The sequence below is a fragment of the Netta rufina genome (genome assembly GCF_964035555.1).
Source record: "Netta rufina genome assembly, chromosome: 6".
In the NCBI taxonomy this organism is placed as follows: Eukaryota; Metazoa; Chordata; class Aves; order Anseriformes; family Anatidae; genus Netta; species Netta rufina.
This window is the reverse complement of record NC_140129.1, coordinates 29,786,965-29,802,451: the sequence shown is the minus strand read 5'-3', so window position 1 is coordinate 29,802,451 and position 15,487 is coordinate 29,786,965. Positions and strand designations below refer to the sequence as shown.

The window sequence follows — 15,487 nt, the reverse complement described above, 5'->3', positions numbered from 1 at the left end:
AGCAAATACTTAAGTGTCATCAAATGGCCTAATCCCTGTGTTAATCAGGTAGTAGGTTATGTCCTGGGTATAGAAAGAATCTGAAATTCATTCATTTTAATTTGGCATGGAACTGCCAGATGTAACAACAGAAGACTGTCTCTGTCCATGTTGTCTAATGCTTTGTGTGTTGTATCAGAGCTAACTTGCCTAACCTTTAAAGTACATTCCCACCTTCTGAAATAAAAAAAAAAAAGAAAAAAAAAAAAGACAGCAAAGGCTAAGTAATGTTGAAGAGTTGAGAGCTGAGTGACAAAACATCTAAGCTGTTGTAAATACACCCAGCATAACCTGTGGAGGTTAATTACTCTCTAATTTAAGACATGTCAAAATGTATTATGATGGAATTTAAACATCAATCTTGCAGTAATTACTTAATTATTGTTCACTTGGCAAATTAAGAAAACGAAGGTAAATAATTATTCAAGTTTTTTATTTCTTATTTTTTTTTACCAGGCATGCCTCTTTTTCTTCTTCCTCTTTGAAATCAAAAGAAATTGCAAAAGATAAATGCTCAGACTTGCTTGGTTTCATTTCTATTCTCTTGACAATGCTAGGGCAGGATTGATAGTGTACTGAGCTCTGCAGAGCTCAGGGAACTCACTGTCATTCTTCTTTAGGGAACTAGAGGTTCCCTGTCCTCAGATGGACTTGGAGTCTCTCCAGGAACAATTTCAGTCTAATTTGTGAAAATCAAACACTTTAGTCACCCTGTTTCCCACTACGCCAAGAGACTGAGCTCTCTTGGCACTGTTGCTTCTAATTAAAAAAAAAAAAAAGTCGGCATAGATTCTGCATCCACTGAATCTTTCCTTCTTTGTGCAGTAGTCCCCTCAATCATTGCTAATAAAAGCTAATTTGTGAGGATTGTACTCCATGCTAACCACGAAAAGACTTGGAACAGCAAGGCATAAGTCTGAAGTGTGCATAACTTAAGAGGTTGGCACTTGAGTAGTTCTTGGAAGAAACCTAGTTCCAAAGGTTATTAAAGCATCTCTAGCTTTTAATTCTTGGATACAGAACTCTGGAAGGTGCTGGTGTAAGGAAAGACTTGGTGTTAGAAGTATTTCTGTCAGTGACACAATGTAACCTGGAAACACTTGGAACAAGTCAGATCTTTGTGGGACTTCTCTGAAAGTTTTCAAATACCATGTTGTGAAAACAAGACCAGCTTAACATGGGTTTTTAGTAGTGCAGAACAACAATAATGGTGATTAAACTGTTAGATACCAGATTACAGTATTTCTTTGGGCAGCATCCAGTAATTCTGTACATCAGCTAGTGGTCCACAGAAGTTCATACAACAGTGCAGTGGAGAAAACTTGGGGGGTTGATGGAAATGACATGACTCAAGGTGATATGCTGCTTCAAAATGTATAGCAGTTTGTTAATAGATTGACAGCATTACTGGAGCTTTTGCCTTCTGTATTACACTTGAGTGGGAGAATTGGGGAGGTCATACTGGGTTTTCTGTTTTGTTTTTTATTTGAGCCTTTTCTTTGGAAAATGAAAGTATCCAGTTTAGAATAACATGCCTATTAGTTCTGATCCATAAATAATATGTTCAGCAATAATTGAGGAAAAATACATTTTTTGCAAAGTGTAATTGCGCTCTCTTCCCCCCTACCCTTAGATTCCAGCCAAGAATACACAGATTCCACTGGTATAGATCTTCATGAATTTTTAGTAAATACGTTAAAAAACAATCCCAGGTAAGCATCATTAAGCTTAACTTTGTTCTTCTGTCTTCTTGTTGCCTGAAGTATAACACCACATTTTGTTCTGTTCTTTTTGTGTTTTGTTTTTTTTTTTTTTATCCTTCCTCTTCACTGACATGTAGTGCTAGACATTTATTTAGGATGAATTCTTGTTATGGAGGCTATCTGAAACACCAATCCACGGTAATTTGTGTGTTATGTGAATGCAGATTCAGGACACTGAACTGTTTTAAATGGTATTCATGTTTAATAAACAGTTCAGATAGACTTTTAGAGTCTCTTCTGTATTTAGTTCTAAAACTTGTTTAGCATCTACTTGTTAGGTACCAAACTACCTTTTACTTTTATCTGCCTTTTAGTGAATTTCTAGACAAAGGAGTTTCATTTAAGCTGTACTATATAAACCATAGATCAGTATACCTTCAGTCTGCACATCAGAAACCAAATCTGACCTTATCCAAGTCCATCATTTAGCAAGAGTTGACATAATTTGGTTGCTTTGAGGTTTGGAGTGCATCGTCTTGTTTGTTCTTTTCCTAAACAGGGTTTAATACTAGGTCTGTGGCTGTACATACGAGGCAAGAAATAAACTTGCTGTAGTTGTGCTGCTATTGCAAAAAACTATTCCACTGCTATTTGTTACTCGTGCATATTATAGTTAGCATTTCCCATGTGATAATGTATTGGGATTCCGCTTTATTGAAAAAAAATTTTTGAAGAGGCTATCATAAGTGTCCAACAGCTTTTAGTCCTATAGAGTAAAATTAGGAAGCACAGACCTGTGCTAGACTCATACTTTGGCCATATTGGAAGTCATAAATCTTCACACTGAAAATAAGAATCGCAGATGAAGACCTACTGTAGGCCTTTATTCTTGCAATATCTGAGAAGCTTAGTTATCTGATGCATGCAAATTATCAGCTGTGGGACAGTTAATTTTATTATATGTTAATGATTTACTGAAATTGGCATAAGCGTTTTTAAGATACTATTTTGTGGTGTTTCAGCTAATGTTCCTTTCAGTCAGCTTGAGTTTTAGCTTTTTCATATTATCTTAACATCTCAACACATCGCAATTTATGCTGGTTTTTAACCACTTAAAGTGCCCTGCGTACGATTTATCTCGATGATCCTGTGATGTGTTTCACAATCCAAGGGTCAGTTCAGACCTCTGCAAATCTCTACTAATGAGAACAAACGTGGTCATTCTTTCCCTTCTTTCTGAGTCTTCCCGATGATTGTGCTTTCTATTGGGCAGAGATTACTTGGAGAGTCTTTGTACTCTTATTTCTGAGATAAAAACAGCTCGTTTTAGTAGGTGGGTTCAATAAAATACAGCTTAGTGAAAAATGAATAGTTTCTCCTAAAAATCCTGCATTTGAGACTTGGTGGTCTTATTTAGAGTCTTCAATCATCACTTGATCACAGATGTTATCTGTGTATTCTTAAGGTGAATACAGCTGCAGTTATTGGAGTATCTCATATGTGAGCTGCTGTGTTTTTATTTTCAGGGACAGAATGATGCTGCTGAAATTAGAACAGGAAATTTTAGATTTCATTGGTAATAATGAGTAAGTACTGTACTCTTATAGGAAAAAAAAAAAATGAAGAGCGTTCCTGTTTATTTAATAAAGCTACCATTCCTCTCTTCCAGAGTTCCAAGAAAAAAGTTTCCCCCAATGACATCTTACCATAGAATGCTGTTGCACAGGGTAGCTGCTTATTTTGGATTAGAGCACAACGTGGACCAGAGTGGGAAGTCAGTCATAGTAAATAAAACTAGCAATACAAGAATGTAAGTGTAAAAGTCTTGAAAAAAAATTCTTGGTACACAGATTAAACACCTGGGATGTGCAGTGATGCTGCATCTGTAGCAGTAGAAGTTTGTCTATTCATTGGGAAGCATGCAGCAAGGAGAGAGGTGTTTCTGAGATCTTGACTGTTTATGCTCCAGATAATGTGATCTGCTTCATGTTTAAACATTCAGGGAGGAAAAAGTATGCTATCTGTAGATCAAGGTTTTGTTGCTTTTCTTTCAGAGATGCTTTGTGAACTGTGTTTCCATAAAATATGAATTTATATCAACCATTTGTCTGTTTAAAGATTTACACCAGCTTCGAGCACTTTTTTTTTTCCTTTTGGGAAGCAGAACAGCCCTTAAAACATGGCCACTTTATAACAGGGTGAACATGGGGGAACAGACTTGTAGACCTGGCTACAAGATACTGTAGAAATATATATATATAACAAGATAGGTACTATAAAAATCTAATGGGAAAATTCAGGCATTGAAATCTGTTGCTAGACTAATGTTGCCTACAAGTCACGAGCCTTACAAAGTAAACGTAGCAAGGAAGACAGACATCTCATTAGTGGAAGTGTCAGCCAGGTTAACTGCTCATGGCATGCTAGTTTGCTGTGACAGCTGGGGAGTTCTTAGAGAAACTGTTAGAAAAATCTGTGTTTAAAAATACGAGCATGGGGGTCACAGCATCTCCAAAACTCATGTAGTTGACACTTTCATTCCAAGGACCTAGCTATTCTGTCTTCTGTGCTTGTTCTGTCTCCTGTTCTTTCTCAGAAAGATGAAGGATTAATGTGTTTGGTATGATAAAGTTTTGTGTTACCTAGTTTCTGGTTTTAGCTTTGCATGACATTTTAAGTACTGTGATATGAGCATGGAAACAGGAGTTCACAGCTCCTGCATTCTAATCCCAGCCTCTATAGACTACCCATAGTTTTGGAGGAACAAAATCTAATTATCCGCCCTCATTTTAGAGTCAGCAGAACTAAAATAATATACCACACTGAAATTTCAATTAAGTAGATAGTTTCCTCCTCAGAAGTTTTTAGAAAAACATGTAGAGCCTAAATATATGTTAAATAATTTATGTATTCATGTATGTGTTTCTGCTTTGGCTATAAATTCTCTATTGGAATATAATTATAAAGCCATGCATTTCAAATCTGTTGCCTTAGCATCTACCATCATCCCTAGGCTGAAGATTCACACATTCAAGTGTGGAATAAGAACTATTAAAAGATGAATTTTTTTCTAAACTGTATTAAAATAGCCGATTGCCTCTGGAAGCCCCCTGTAGGTGTAGTCACTAATTAGCAGGCATTTCATCTAACCCGCAGACATTAAGAGTCTTAATGTTTTCAGTATTCTTATTTTAAATCACTTTGGATATAAAATAAGAATTTAGAAAGAAAACCTTGGAGATCTGCTCCATGTTGAATAAAACCAAACTTACCTTTTCCTCATAGGCAGATTCCCGGCTCCAGCGCCGATCAGTGATGTTACTGACATCAACAACCCAGTGCGTACTGGCACGTCTCAGTGGAGTGGGAAGTTGGTGATTGCAGGGCAGTAAATTCAGGGACCTTTAAAAGAAAGAGGTAAGACAGTCTAAAGGTTCTCTGAAATGCCTGCTAATTATGTTTGGGCATCCAGTATCTAATAGTTAGGCTTGGCTGTTGTACAGAAGAAGATCTTCTGATTTTATATATATGCCCTGAGTAACGAAGAGTAAACAGAAGAGTATACATATGTCTTGTTTTTTAATAGGCAAATTCTTCCTGGTTATCTGAGATTCTCTCTTACAATAGTAGTAGTTTTATTGTCTAGGTATTTGTTATCCAAAATTGGTGACAAGATTGCAAAATACTGTGTTTTCTTTCCCAATGTAGATGAAGTACTGAAAGAATATATATAATTTGTTGCTTCATCCACTCACTATGGTCTTGTGAAGCTCTTGCTTTCCTGCATTTTTGTATCATTCTTCTCTTGCTTATTTCTCCTTAATTTTGTTTTAGAATCTTCTAAGTTTCAGTGCTTTCTTCTCTCTATATCTCTTTATCTTCTGTTTTCCCTTGAAATGAACTGAGGTATTACAACTGTAGCAGAAAAAAAAACCTTTCTTCACTTCTGTGCCTGCCCAATATCCATTGCATGGCACCAGTCTGGATTCAAGAACACGTCTGGTTCCCCAAGGGCATGGTTGCTTGCCACCTTAATTGGAAACTGGAGCAAAAGTTTTGGAGGAGGAGGAGATTTAAAAGCAGGTTTGTTATGTTTCAGGAACAGGAGTTGTTAGGTGTACACAATAGTGTGTATTTTTGGTACCTTTTCATTGTTTGGACAACCAAAATCAATCACTTCTGTTAGACAATTAAATATATTGAATGCATTTCAGTTGGTTCCACTGTGTATTGTGTATGTTTACAAGCCCATAAATCTTCTCTTTCTAACAACTTTTCATAGACCTGACCAAAAGTTTTGTGAGCATATAAAGGATGAGAAGGGTGATGATTTTCAGAAGCGGTACATCCTTAAAAGAGATAACTCTAGTTTAGACAAAGATGACAACCAGGTAAATCCATATTGGTTATTTTTCCCTTCAATTTATTATATTTGATTGTGTATTTATACTATTTTCACGTAGAAGTTGACACTTTATCACTTAATTTAGATGAGAATACGATTAAAAGATGACAGAAGAAGTAAATCGATAGAAGAACGTGAAGAAGAATACCAGAGGGCTAGAGAAAGAATATTTGCACAAGATGTATGTATCAAAGAAAATCTTAATGTACAAATACTTCATATATATATGCGTGTGCTTCTGGTTTTTGTTAAGAGGTGCTTCTTTCCAGGAAACTTTCTGTATCTGAAGAGGGCTGAGCAGATAAGAATCATTAATGTGGCTTGAGTGAGTTTTAAATGATATTGAAGTCACTGAAAAATCTTTCTTTAACCATTACTGCATGAATCCCGGGCAACCTTCAGGAATGATTTTGGTGAATTATTTAGCATTATCTACTTCAATGCAAAAGCTTGCCCCTTACTGAAATTTAAGTTTATTTCTGGTAATGCAGTGTAACTCAGAGCAATATTTTTTGTTTGCTTGTTTATTTTAAATAACTTTTTCTCACTTGTGTCTATTTCAAATGCGCCTTATGACTAATCACAGTAAAATGATTTGAATTCTCACACGTGAAAAATGAGTCAGAAATCTGGAAGTCCAGTCTCTTGACTGGAGGTAACAAGTAGGATAAAAATTCCGCACCTGTAGTTTAGTTAATAGGTTTGTGGTGTTGATGATGTGCAAGCCATAAAAATATACTAAGCTGTTCCACACTGTCATACAATGACATTTTGTAAACTACAGTTCAACTTGAAAATTTTTTTTCCAAGTAATATATATTTTAAATAATACTGACTGAAATAAGAAATAAGTCTTGAAAAAAGTTACTTTTAATAATCTACTTTTCCTGACATTTTTTGTAGCTTTCCTACATCCAAAACCAGATTTGTATTCTGAAGAAAGTGTAATGAGCTCTGTGAGGCTAATTGGCTATATTCAAATATGTTCCAAAAATGTTTTTTGTTCACCCTACTTACAAAAGGATGGACTTCTAGTTTTCAAATGACATTTTGCATACTCGTTTACCATATGTTGTACCCTTAGAAAGCTTTTTACCGAATCTTAGAAGTCATTAAGGACAATGTAGTTAAGTTATTAATAGCCTTTTTGATCATATATTCTTTTTCCTTTTAACTGTATCCATGTTTGTACCTAATGAGTTCAGTAAAGTTACTGCAGTAGCCAGTAGTATTGATTCAGGCTTTCAAGAAGAAAGGGCACCAAGGTCTTGTTAGCAGACTTGTGCAGACGTCAACTGGAAGTTGCATAAGGGAGGAAAGGCCCCCTGTAAAGAACTGTGACTTTAGAATAGTTATAATGCTATTTTATTTGTATCAGTGTTTTTCTGAAGTTAACTTTTATTTCTTGTGCATCGGTGGTCTTATATTGTTTCTTCCCCATAACGTGGAATTACTCACCAAAAAGGTTGTTTTCAAGCAGCTTAATGTATAGAGAGGGCTATAAAAGTCCATACATAACATAAAAGGTTTTAAATTGCACCTTGTTTTGTTACTGTGCCACAGTAGGGGTTCCAGATGCCATTAATGTAATTTCTACACTTTTTTTGTCACTCAGTCCCTGTGTTCCCAAGAGAATTATTTCACTGATAAAAGGTAAGAGAATTTGCAGTTCAATTCTGTTTTGTTTTTCTGTTTTCTTAATAAATATTAAGCTATCTTATTAAAATGTCAACAGAATCCAGGAGGAAGAAACTAATAGTACACAACAAAGACGACAGATATTTAGGTATTTGATGCATTCTTTAAAAAAAAAAAATCCCAAAGTATTCTGCATGCATTTCACCTTTTTCTTTCTTCTTTTTTTTTTTTTCTTTTCCCTTATTTTGCAATTGATGCTTGTGCTAAAAGTTTAGTTTATAACTTACAGAATCAATAAGGAAACATCAGGGAGATCAGCCAACAGCCATCAGAGCAGTACTGAGAATGAGCTGAAGTATTGTGAACCCCGTCCCTGGAGCAGCACCGACTCTGATAGTTCCATCCGCAATCTGAAGCCAGCTGTAACGAAAGCCAGCAGCTTCAGTGGGATATCAGTTCTGACAAGAGGAGATAGCTCTGGAAGCAGCAAAAGCACAGGCAGGCTGTCTAAGACAGGTATTACAAAATCTGTACAACTACATAGTTCCATAGCAGTGAAGTACCTGATGGTTTGAGACGTGATGAATATTGCAGACGTGTGCATAAGTAGAGGCCTCAGTCTTGTAGGTGCTCCATGCATACAACTCCCTCTGGACGCAGTGGGTGCTGCATACATAGAATGACTACAGACCTAGGCCTATAGTGCAAAACTGCCTCGGAGAACTAGAATTCAGGTTACAAATTAAATGAAGGCTTTTGACTTTGGAAGTAGAACTTAAAAATGTATTACAGGTGGCTTTAAATTAAGCTAAATGCCTTTCATCTGATACAAAGGATTTGAAAGTACTTACCAACATAAGTACTTTATATGAAATTAAAACATATTTGGAGTTCAACTCTAGTTTCAGTGGGGCAAAGCTGCTTTGTGCAGTCTTAGGAAACTGTGCTGCTATCCTACTAGCTAGGAAAAAACAGCATTAAAACCTATGATCTATTAATTATATTTGTTGTGGTATCTTTCAGTGCCATTGTCGGAATTTAAGTGAATATGTCTAAAAAGTTTACTTAATTCTTAAACTGCTGAAAAAATTAAAAGAGACGAGCAGAGTGTACTGTTTAATTGCAAGATTCAGAAATGTTGGGGTAAAAATACTAATTTTATAAGGTTTTGGATTTCAAAGGTGTGCTAATGTGTAACTGATGTCAAAACAATCTCAGAAAATATGGGTACAATTCTGTGGATCAGAAATGAAATTTGGTAAATACTTGCGTTCTAAATGCTAAAGTGATTTGACACAATAAATGAGCTTGGTTGTGGAGAATTTTGAGGCCTGAAGGGGATAGGTGGGTGACAGATGTGCTACTTCTGAATTTGAAGTAGAACTTCAAAAAAGCAGAATGTTTTCTTGTCTGTATTGTGCTTGGCTTTGCTATTATTTATAAAACTGATTTCTAAGTATAAACCATTTAAGTTTCTGCTTTCCCTGAAACCACCACTACCTCACAGGTACATGGCCACACTTCTGTATCTTAATGCAGTAAAAATGGTTTGTCTACTCTGTACTTGTAAAAAAAAAAAAAAAAAAAAAAAAAAAAAAAAAGTATTCAAAGAGTACTTCTACTGATGTTTCAAAACATGTATGTTCGTAGAAATCTTTTTTTCTAAATTGCAAGAACGTAAATTAATTCTTAAAATGTTGCTGGAAACATTATTTTGGCATTTGGAGAGTTAACGCTCCAAGTTCAGGATGCCTGTGTTGATGCTTCACTGCAGCTACAGGTGGTGGTGATTTAGCATGTGTTGGGGTTGTTTCTGTTTGTTCATTTTGATAAAGGGTGTAATTGGCTTTAATTATGATGGCACTAGCCAAATTTCTCTGTATAATCTAGAAGTGGATATGTTTGTAAACAAATCGAATCAAAGTAACGGGTCAAGCAAGGCTTGTTTAACAGAGCTGGGATATGCTGTTCTGCCCAATTTACAATTGATAGCTTTGTATTTCACTTCATCTAGCAGTAGAACAAAGGCTAACAGGCAGCATCAGCAAATGCTTTGAGCTGTACTAATTTTTCATACTAACAAAATGGTTGCAATTAGAACTCATGAAGGACTTAAAGGACATGACTTAAAATAGTAGATTAATTTCATCACAGCCCTGTTTGAGTCTTGCTTTCTCTTCTAGATTGTATAGAGGCTGCTAATAAAGTGCTCTTCAATATTCTGTTTCCAAGTCCTGCAAGTATCATAGCAAAGACTTACTAAAGAGTATGTTAAACAGTATGCTTAGAGACAGTGCAGCTCTGTAGAACGTTTCATATTGGACTTCTGGATTAGTGCTTTTGGCTGCATGCATTGGCTTTCAGAAAGCTCAGGGTCTGGTTCTCCACTGCCTTGCAATGTTTATAGCTATTCATATCTGTAAGATAATTGCTTTCAGTAAGCTCTTTTATATTCCTTCCAAACTTTGAATCGTTGCTTTAGACTATTTTTAAAACTACCATATTACCGCAACTTTTTTCCAGCTTCATTCCCGATTTGAGCCTGAAAATTGGGGTGATGTGGGGGAACAACATCAACAAAAAAAAGGGGTGTGTTGGGGGGGGTTTTAGTATTCTGCAATTTGTCCAGCAGGTGAGACGGATCTGACATCTAGTAGGCACAGAAAAGTGGTCATTGCTTGCATGCAGGCTGTGTCTATGTAGCACGTAAATTTATGGCCTGCGCACATGCAATCAATCCTTTGAGCCTGCATGTGCAGAGCTCTGGTGTATCCAGACCCTTGGGTACATCAACACGTATGCGTGCATCATTTGGGAATATGTATGCAACTAGTTCTGTGAATTATGGAAGAACTGCACCGAAGCACATGTGCATACATACAGGGACATATTATCTGTCCAGAAATCAGGTCTAGAGATGATCACTTCTCAGTGCAAAGCAGTGCTGAATTGACCCTTGGTTTACAGAAAGAATCTTGTAATGGCATTCCAGGGGAGATAGAGGGGGACTTCATTGGAAGGGCACTGTTTGCTAATGTATTTATGCTAAGCTTTAAGAGTAAGCACTTATGAAGCATATACATCTATGTATATAAAGTGAGCATGATGTTTCTGTCTCTAGGTAAAAACAATTTCTCGTTACTCCTTTCCTAGGTTCAGAGTCTTCTAGTAGTGTAGGGTCATCCACGGGTTCTCTTTCTCACACCCAGCAGCCTCTTCCAGTGCCAGCTCTAAGCCAGCCTTCTCATGGCACGCCTGCCGTCTATCCAACTGTCAGCACTAGTAACTCTCTTTCCTTTGATGGTGGCATAAATGGGCAAGTGGCACCTACTAGCACTAGCTTCTTTTTGCTTCCCTTGGAAGCGGCAGGCATACCACCTGGCAGTATTCTGATCAACCCGCAAACAGGTTGGTACCGCTCGCGGATGTTCTTGTTACAGTTGAGAACCTGGGCAAAAGTGTGCAAGTGTTTACGTGAGACTTAATTTCAGTATTGTTCTGTCTTTTTATTTTTTGGTGTGTTTCTCTGTTCAGTGTACTAATTTTAAAAAGAGAGCATGAGTCTTGGATAAAAGGGATAAGTAAACTCACTTGGGTTTTGCTATTAAGAGTTTTAATTTATACTATCTTAATGGTGACTAGCACAAACTATGAAAATACTATGATTATTATCCAGAACACAGAATAGTTAAAATTCATTTTTTATTTTTTATTTTTTGTGGGGAGATGGAAAAGTCTTTTTTCCAGTGCTAATATAAAAGTTGCAGGGAGGGGAGAGCTCCTGAGCAAGTATTCACATTGACTTGAAGGAATCTATCATCCTTCATTTTGTTTGTCACAACATACATTCTTTCTCTGTGTACTCATGACGCTGACTTAATACAAGAGAAAGAAATGAGGATGAGATTACATGCTATTTTTAAACTTCTGTTTCAGTTTAAAACAAGATTAAATCACTGTTGGTGTGTTTGGCCAATACTGATATTTTCAATAAGCAGTGGGAGAATGATAGTTCATTGTGTAGATGCAGAGATGTGTAACTACTTGTCTGGATTAAAAAAATAAAAACCTTGGTTGTAGAAGTTAAGAAATCCTGAAATTTTGATTTTACCTTCTCTGTGCAACCCATCTTTATCATTATGCTAAAATTAAAATATAATCATAGTCCAAAGATTTGTTTTGCTTGTTAGACAAGGAAATGCTTTAGGATCTCTCCCATCACTTTGTAGATACACTTTAGTGTATTTGAATATAATGGCATGTACTTTTTAACTATTTCTCACTAGTGCTGCTAAAATAATTAGTTATTAATTTTCTCTCTTGAAACTAAATGGTTTTATGTTCTATTTTTTTTCTTTCTTTATGTAACTTGGTTGCCATTCTTATGTAGGAAACTAGAGAATCTTTTTTAGTTAATGCTTTTAATGCTTCTGCCTATTGGGATGCCACCTAAGGATTCTTAAAAGCTTCTAAACAAATATTTAAAGCTGGTCCTGCTAGAAGCTGTCTACAGCTGACTGTCTGTAGCATATCATCTTCCTAGATAGCCGTTGCATTTGGAGGAGGGTGTATTCGCTGTCTTATATCCAGCTTCTGGACATAGCACTACTGACTTAGCTTTTCTGGTCCTGATGGATATGTTGCACGGCTTATTTGTGAATTTTCCATTGTGTGAAGACAAATGTGACTAGTGATAACTTTTTGCTAGAGCAATAAATTCTAGCATTTGTGAATGCTAGAGTATTCTGTGGCTTACATCAATACGAAGAATGCTGGCTGTCATTTTTACGTTATGGGTTTATAGCATGACCACGCTGAAGAGTTACTGAACAACAGAACAGATAACTGCAGGTACTGCAGGCAGGACACTGTTGGTTAGAAAGTAGTGGCATCTAAAAAATGATACAGCTTAAGCAGTGATTTTTTTTGAGTCGTCCTAATATGACTTACACGTCATTGCTTTGCATGTGATATTAGTTTCACTTTCTCCCTCCTGTAGTGTTGGTCGTTTTCCCAGTGACATTGACAAGGCTTCCACATAACAGCAGTGAGGAAGGGCAGAGAAAGAAGTAATTGTAAAAGAGTTTTCACCTGCAAACATTCCTTTTACTCACACCCTCCTCAGTAAAGGCAGCAGAATTGTAGAACTGACTGTGCAATGTTCATTTAAATTAGCTCGACTTTCAAGTTGTGGTGATTCTTATATTTTATTTATTTTTAATGTATTTAAACCAGCCATTAATGTTCTTTCATGATAGAAGATTATCTTAATATCTGACTGTGTAGCAGAAGCTCAAGCACAATTCCAGAGCGAGGAGAATCTAGGTTCAGCTAAACTTTTGATTTCTAATGTATTGGCATCATCACATTCTGTAACTGTTCATTTGGCTTTACTGTTCCAAATGACAGTCAGGGTTCAAAACCCATAGATGAGTTTCTCAGCACTTCTGACAGAAGATCTCATAGGCATAGGTCAAAGGACTTGTTCTTAGCAATTGAGGACCGTGCTTGAGAAGACAGCTCTTACTTGGTCGCTACAGGAAACACGCTCCAGGGATTGCTAGTTAAGTGGTAGAAATAAATAAAATCCCGTTCCTTATTTACATGAATATTCACAATTCTAGAATGTTAGAGAGGAATCCATTAAGCTACATTGAATATAGCTTCACCACCTGCAGTGTGTCTGTGCCGCTTACTTTTTGTAGCTGTGCACATGCTTCTCCTGTCTCGCATCAGCTGCCTCAGTCCTGTCTCCAATAACTTCTGGGTTGGCCACTTGCTTTGAAATGGGATGGGATGAAGAGGTCTGAAGGAGTCTGCTTTTAACAGGACCCGGGATAGGATGCAAAGGCTTTAGTCTCAGCTTATGCCTCTGGAAAGAATCCCACAAAGGAAAATATTTATATTGGAGGAGGGGAAAATTTACAGGAGTCTTTGGACCTTCTTAAGCATCAAAATGAGCCAAGGCAAGCCACGTGTCATTAAGCAGCTAGACCTAAACACAGGCCCTTGCTGACTAATCTGTTGTTCCTTTAGTTCTTTTTTTTTCCCCCGACCCACACAACCAAATTAATCACTGTTTGCTTACAAATTACTTTTAAATAGTTTATTTTTAAGAAGTTTTGCAGTAGTCCAGTGGTATAACGCTGAAGATGCAGACTATTAAATAGGAGAACCATTGCTTATTTTATTGAAGAGCCAGTTCATCTATGAATAGGGGAAGAGAGTACTTTAATCTTACTAAGTAGCAGTTATAAGAGTACAATTGCAGCTACCGTTTTATATATATTTTATAAAAATGTTTGCCTTTAAGATGTCCAGTGTTCAAACCGATTAAAGAAGATTCATTTAATTGTCTTTTTAAAAGGTTTTCAAAATAGTATTTTTATTAGGGGTTTATTACTCTTGACTTTTTTTTAGTCTACTTAATAAAAATGAGTTTTTAGCAGGGTATAACAAATATTTTAGTGATCACTAAGTAAAGACTGGGTTTCTTTGTTTACTCTAAGACATGTTTACTTACATGTCTTAGCTGCATGAAGTTTGGCAGTTAAGGCCCTTGTAATCATGGCAATTCTAAACGTAGTTGTGGGGATTTGGCATAAATCTTGCATGAAATGGTGTGGCTTTGTTTTTAAATTGTATTAATTGATTCGTTTTGCTTACTGTAAACACATTTGTCTTCATTTTCTCCAAATTTGGTTAATACAGCTGCCTGTCTCTGGTTGTGTTCTTTTTCAACTTCCCAGGTCAGCCGTTCCTCAATCCAGATGGCACTCCTGTTGTGTACAATCCTCCTATGCCTCAGCAGCCCGTTAGGACCCAAGTGCCTGGACCTCCACAACAGCCACCTCTTCCTCCACCACCTCAGCAACAGCCAGCAGCTAATCACATTCTCTCACAGGTGCACATGTCAAACACATGCTGTTTGTTCTGATGATTGATGCTGTCATATTGCTGTCTGATAATCAGGGATTAGTAGGGCTGCTCTGGTGACGCATATGTTAAAAGCAGCAGCAATGGCTGCAGAAATGAGTGTGGCTGGGCTTCTTCCCCACAACCCTCAGAACTATCAGTTCTCCCAATAACTGAATGTGGTAGGCAGCCTTTTCTTATAAATACAGAAAACTAAAGAAAAGATAGTGAAAATGTTATGGTATCAAGAATATAGCATGCCTAGATTGCTCTGGAAAAGGAGTTCTGCCTTCATCCCGTGTCACACTTAGTCACACACACAAAAACACCCCTAGCATACAGTCACATAGTCAGCAAACTGGGTAGGGAGTTAATCCAGTTGAAATCTCTTTTCATTAAGGTTATTTTTCAGTCTGATGAATTCCTGGGCCATACCGTACAAGCAAGTACGGTGGCACAAAAGAGGTGGTTTAGGACTGGTGGGTATGAATGCCTCTTTGGTAGCACCTTGGCTTACCCTACTTAGAAAACCCTGTGCTGAAGAAAAACCCCATGCTGAAGAACAGGCTTTTTTATTTTTCTCATCTTGCACAAGAGGAATTTGGTAAAATAAGCCAGATTAAAGATGACTCAGCCCTTGAAGAAGAAAAGAAAAGAAAAGTGAGCAATGTGTTATAGGCAGAAGAAGGGAGAGTTCTACCTCTTTTTGCAGCAGCTATTTCAAGCACCAAGGTATTGGCTATAGTCCCCTGTGGTGTTTTCAAATTGTTCTCAAGTTTTGTCAGAA

At 36.8% G+C, this 15,487-nt stretch overlaps 1 protein-coding gene across 12 annotated transcripts in view; it reads left to right on the top strand.

The window, feature by feature from the left end:
- The window catches only part of R3HDM1 (R3H domain containing 1), a 50,782-nt gene that overhangs the window by 14,976 nt on the left and 20,319 nt on the right, over nucleotides 1-15,487 (top strand). For 5 of the 12 annotated variants that reach the window (XM_084289154.1, XM_084289152.1, XM_084289153.1 and 2 more), the window contains 11 exons: nucleotides 1,673-1,751; nucleotides 3,269-3,328; nucleotides 3,412-3,552; nucleotides 5,649-5,825; nucleotides 6,025-6,133; nucleotides 6,233-6,328; nucleotides 7,763-7,800; nucleotides 7,883-7,933; nucleotides 8,075-8,301; nucleotides 10,939-11,193; nucleotides 14,535-14,689. In XM_084289154.1, the coding sequence (XP_084145280.1) occupies nucleotides 1,673-1,751; nucleotides 3,269-3,328; nucleotides 3,412-3,552; nucleotides 5,649-5,825; nucleotides 6,025-6,133; nucleotides 6,233-6,328; nucleotides 7,763-7,800; nucleotides 7,883-7,933; nucleotides 8,075-8,301; nucleotides 10,939-11,193; nucleotides 14,535-14,689 (1,388 nt within the window). The remainder of the gene's footprint in view (nucleotides 1-1,672; nucleotides 1,752-3,268; nucleotides 3,329-3,411; nucleotides 3,553-5,648; nucleotides 5,826-6,024; nucleotides 6,134-6,232; nucleotides 6,329-7,762; nucleotides 7,801-7,882; nucleotides 7,934-8,074; nucleotides 8,302-10,938; nucleotides 11,194-14,534; nucleotides 14,690-15,487) is intronic. The other 7 variants (XM_084289149.1, XM_084289148.1, XM_084289147.1 and 4 more) reach the window with 4 other exon arrangements.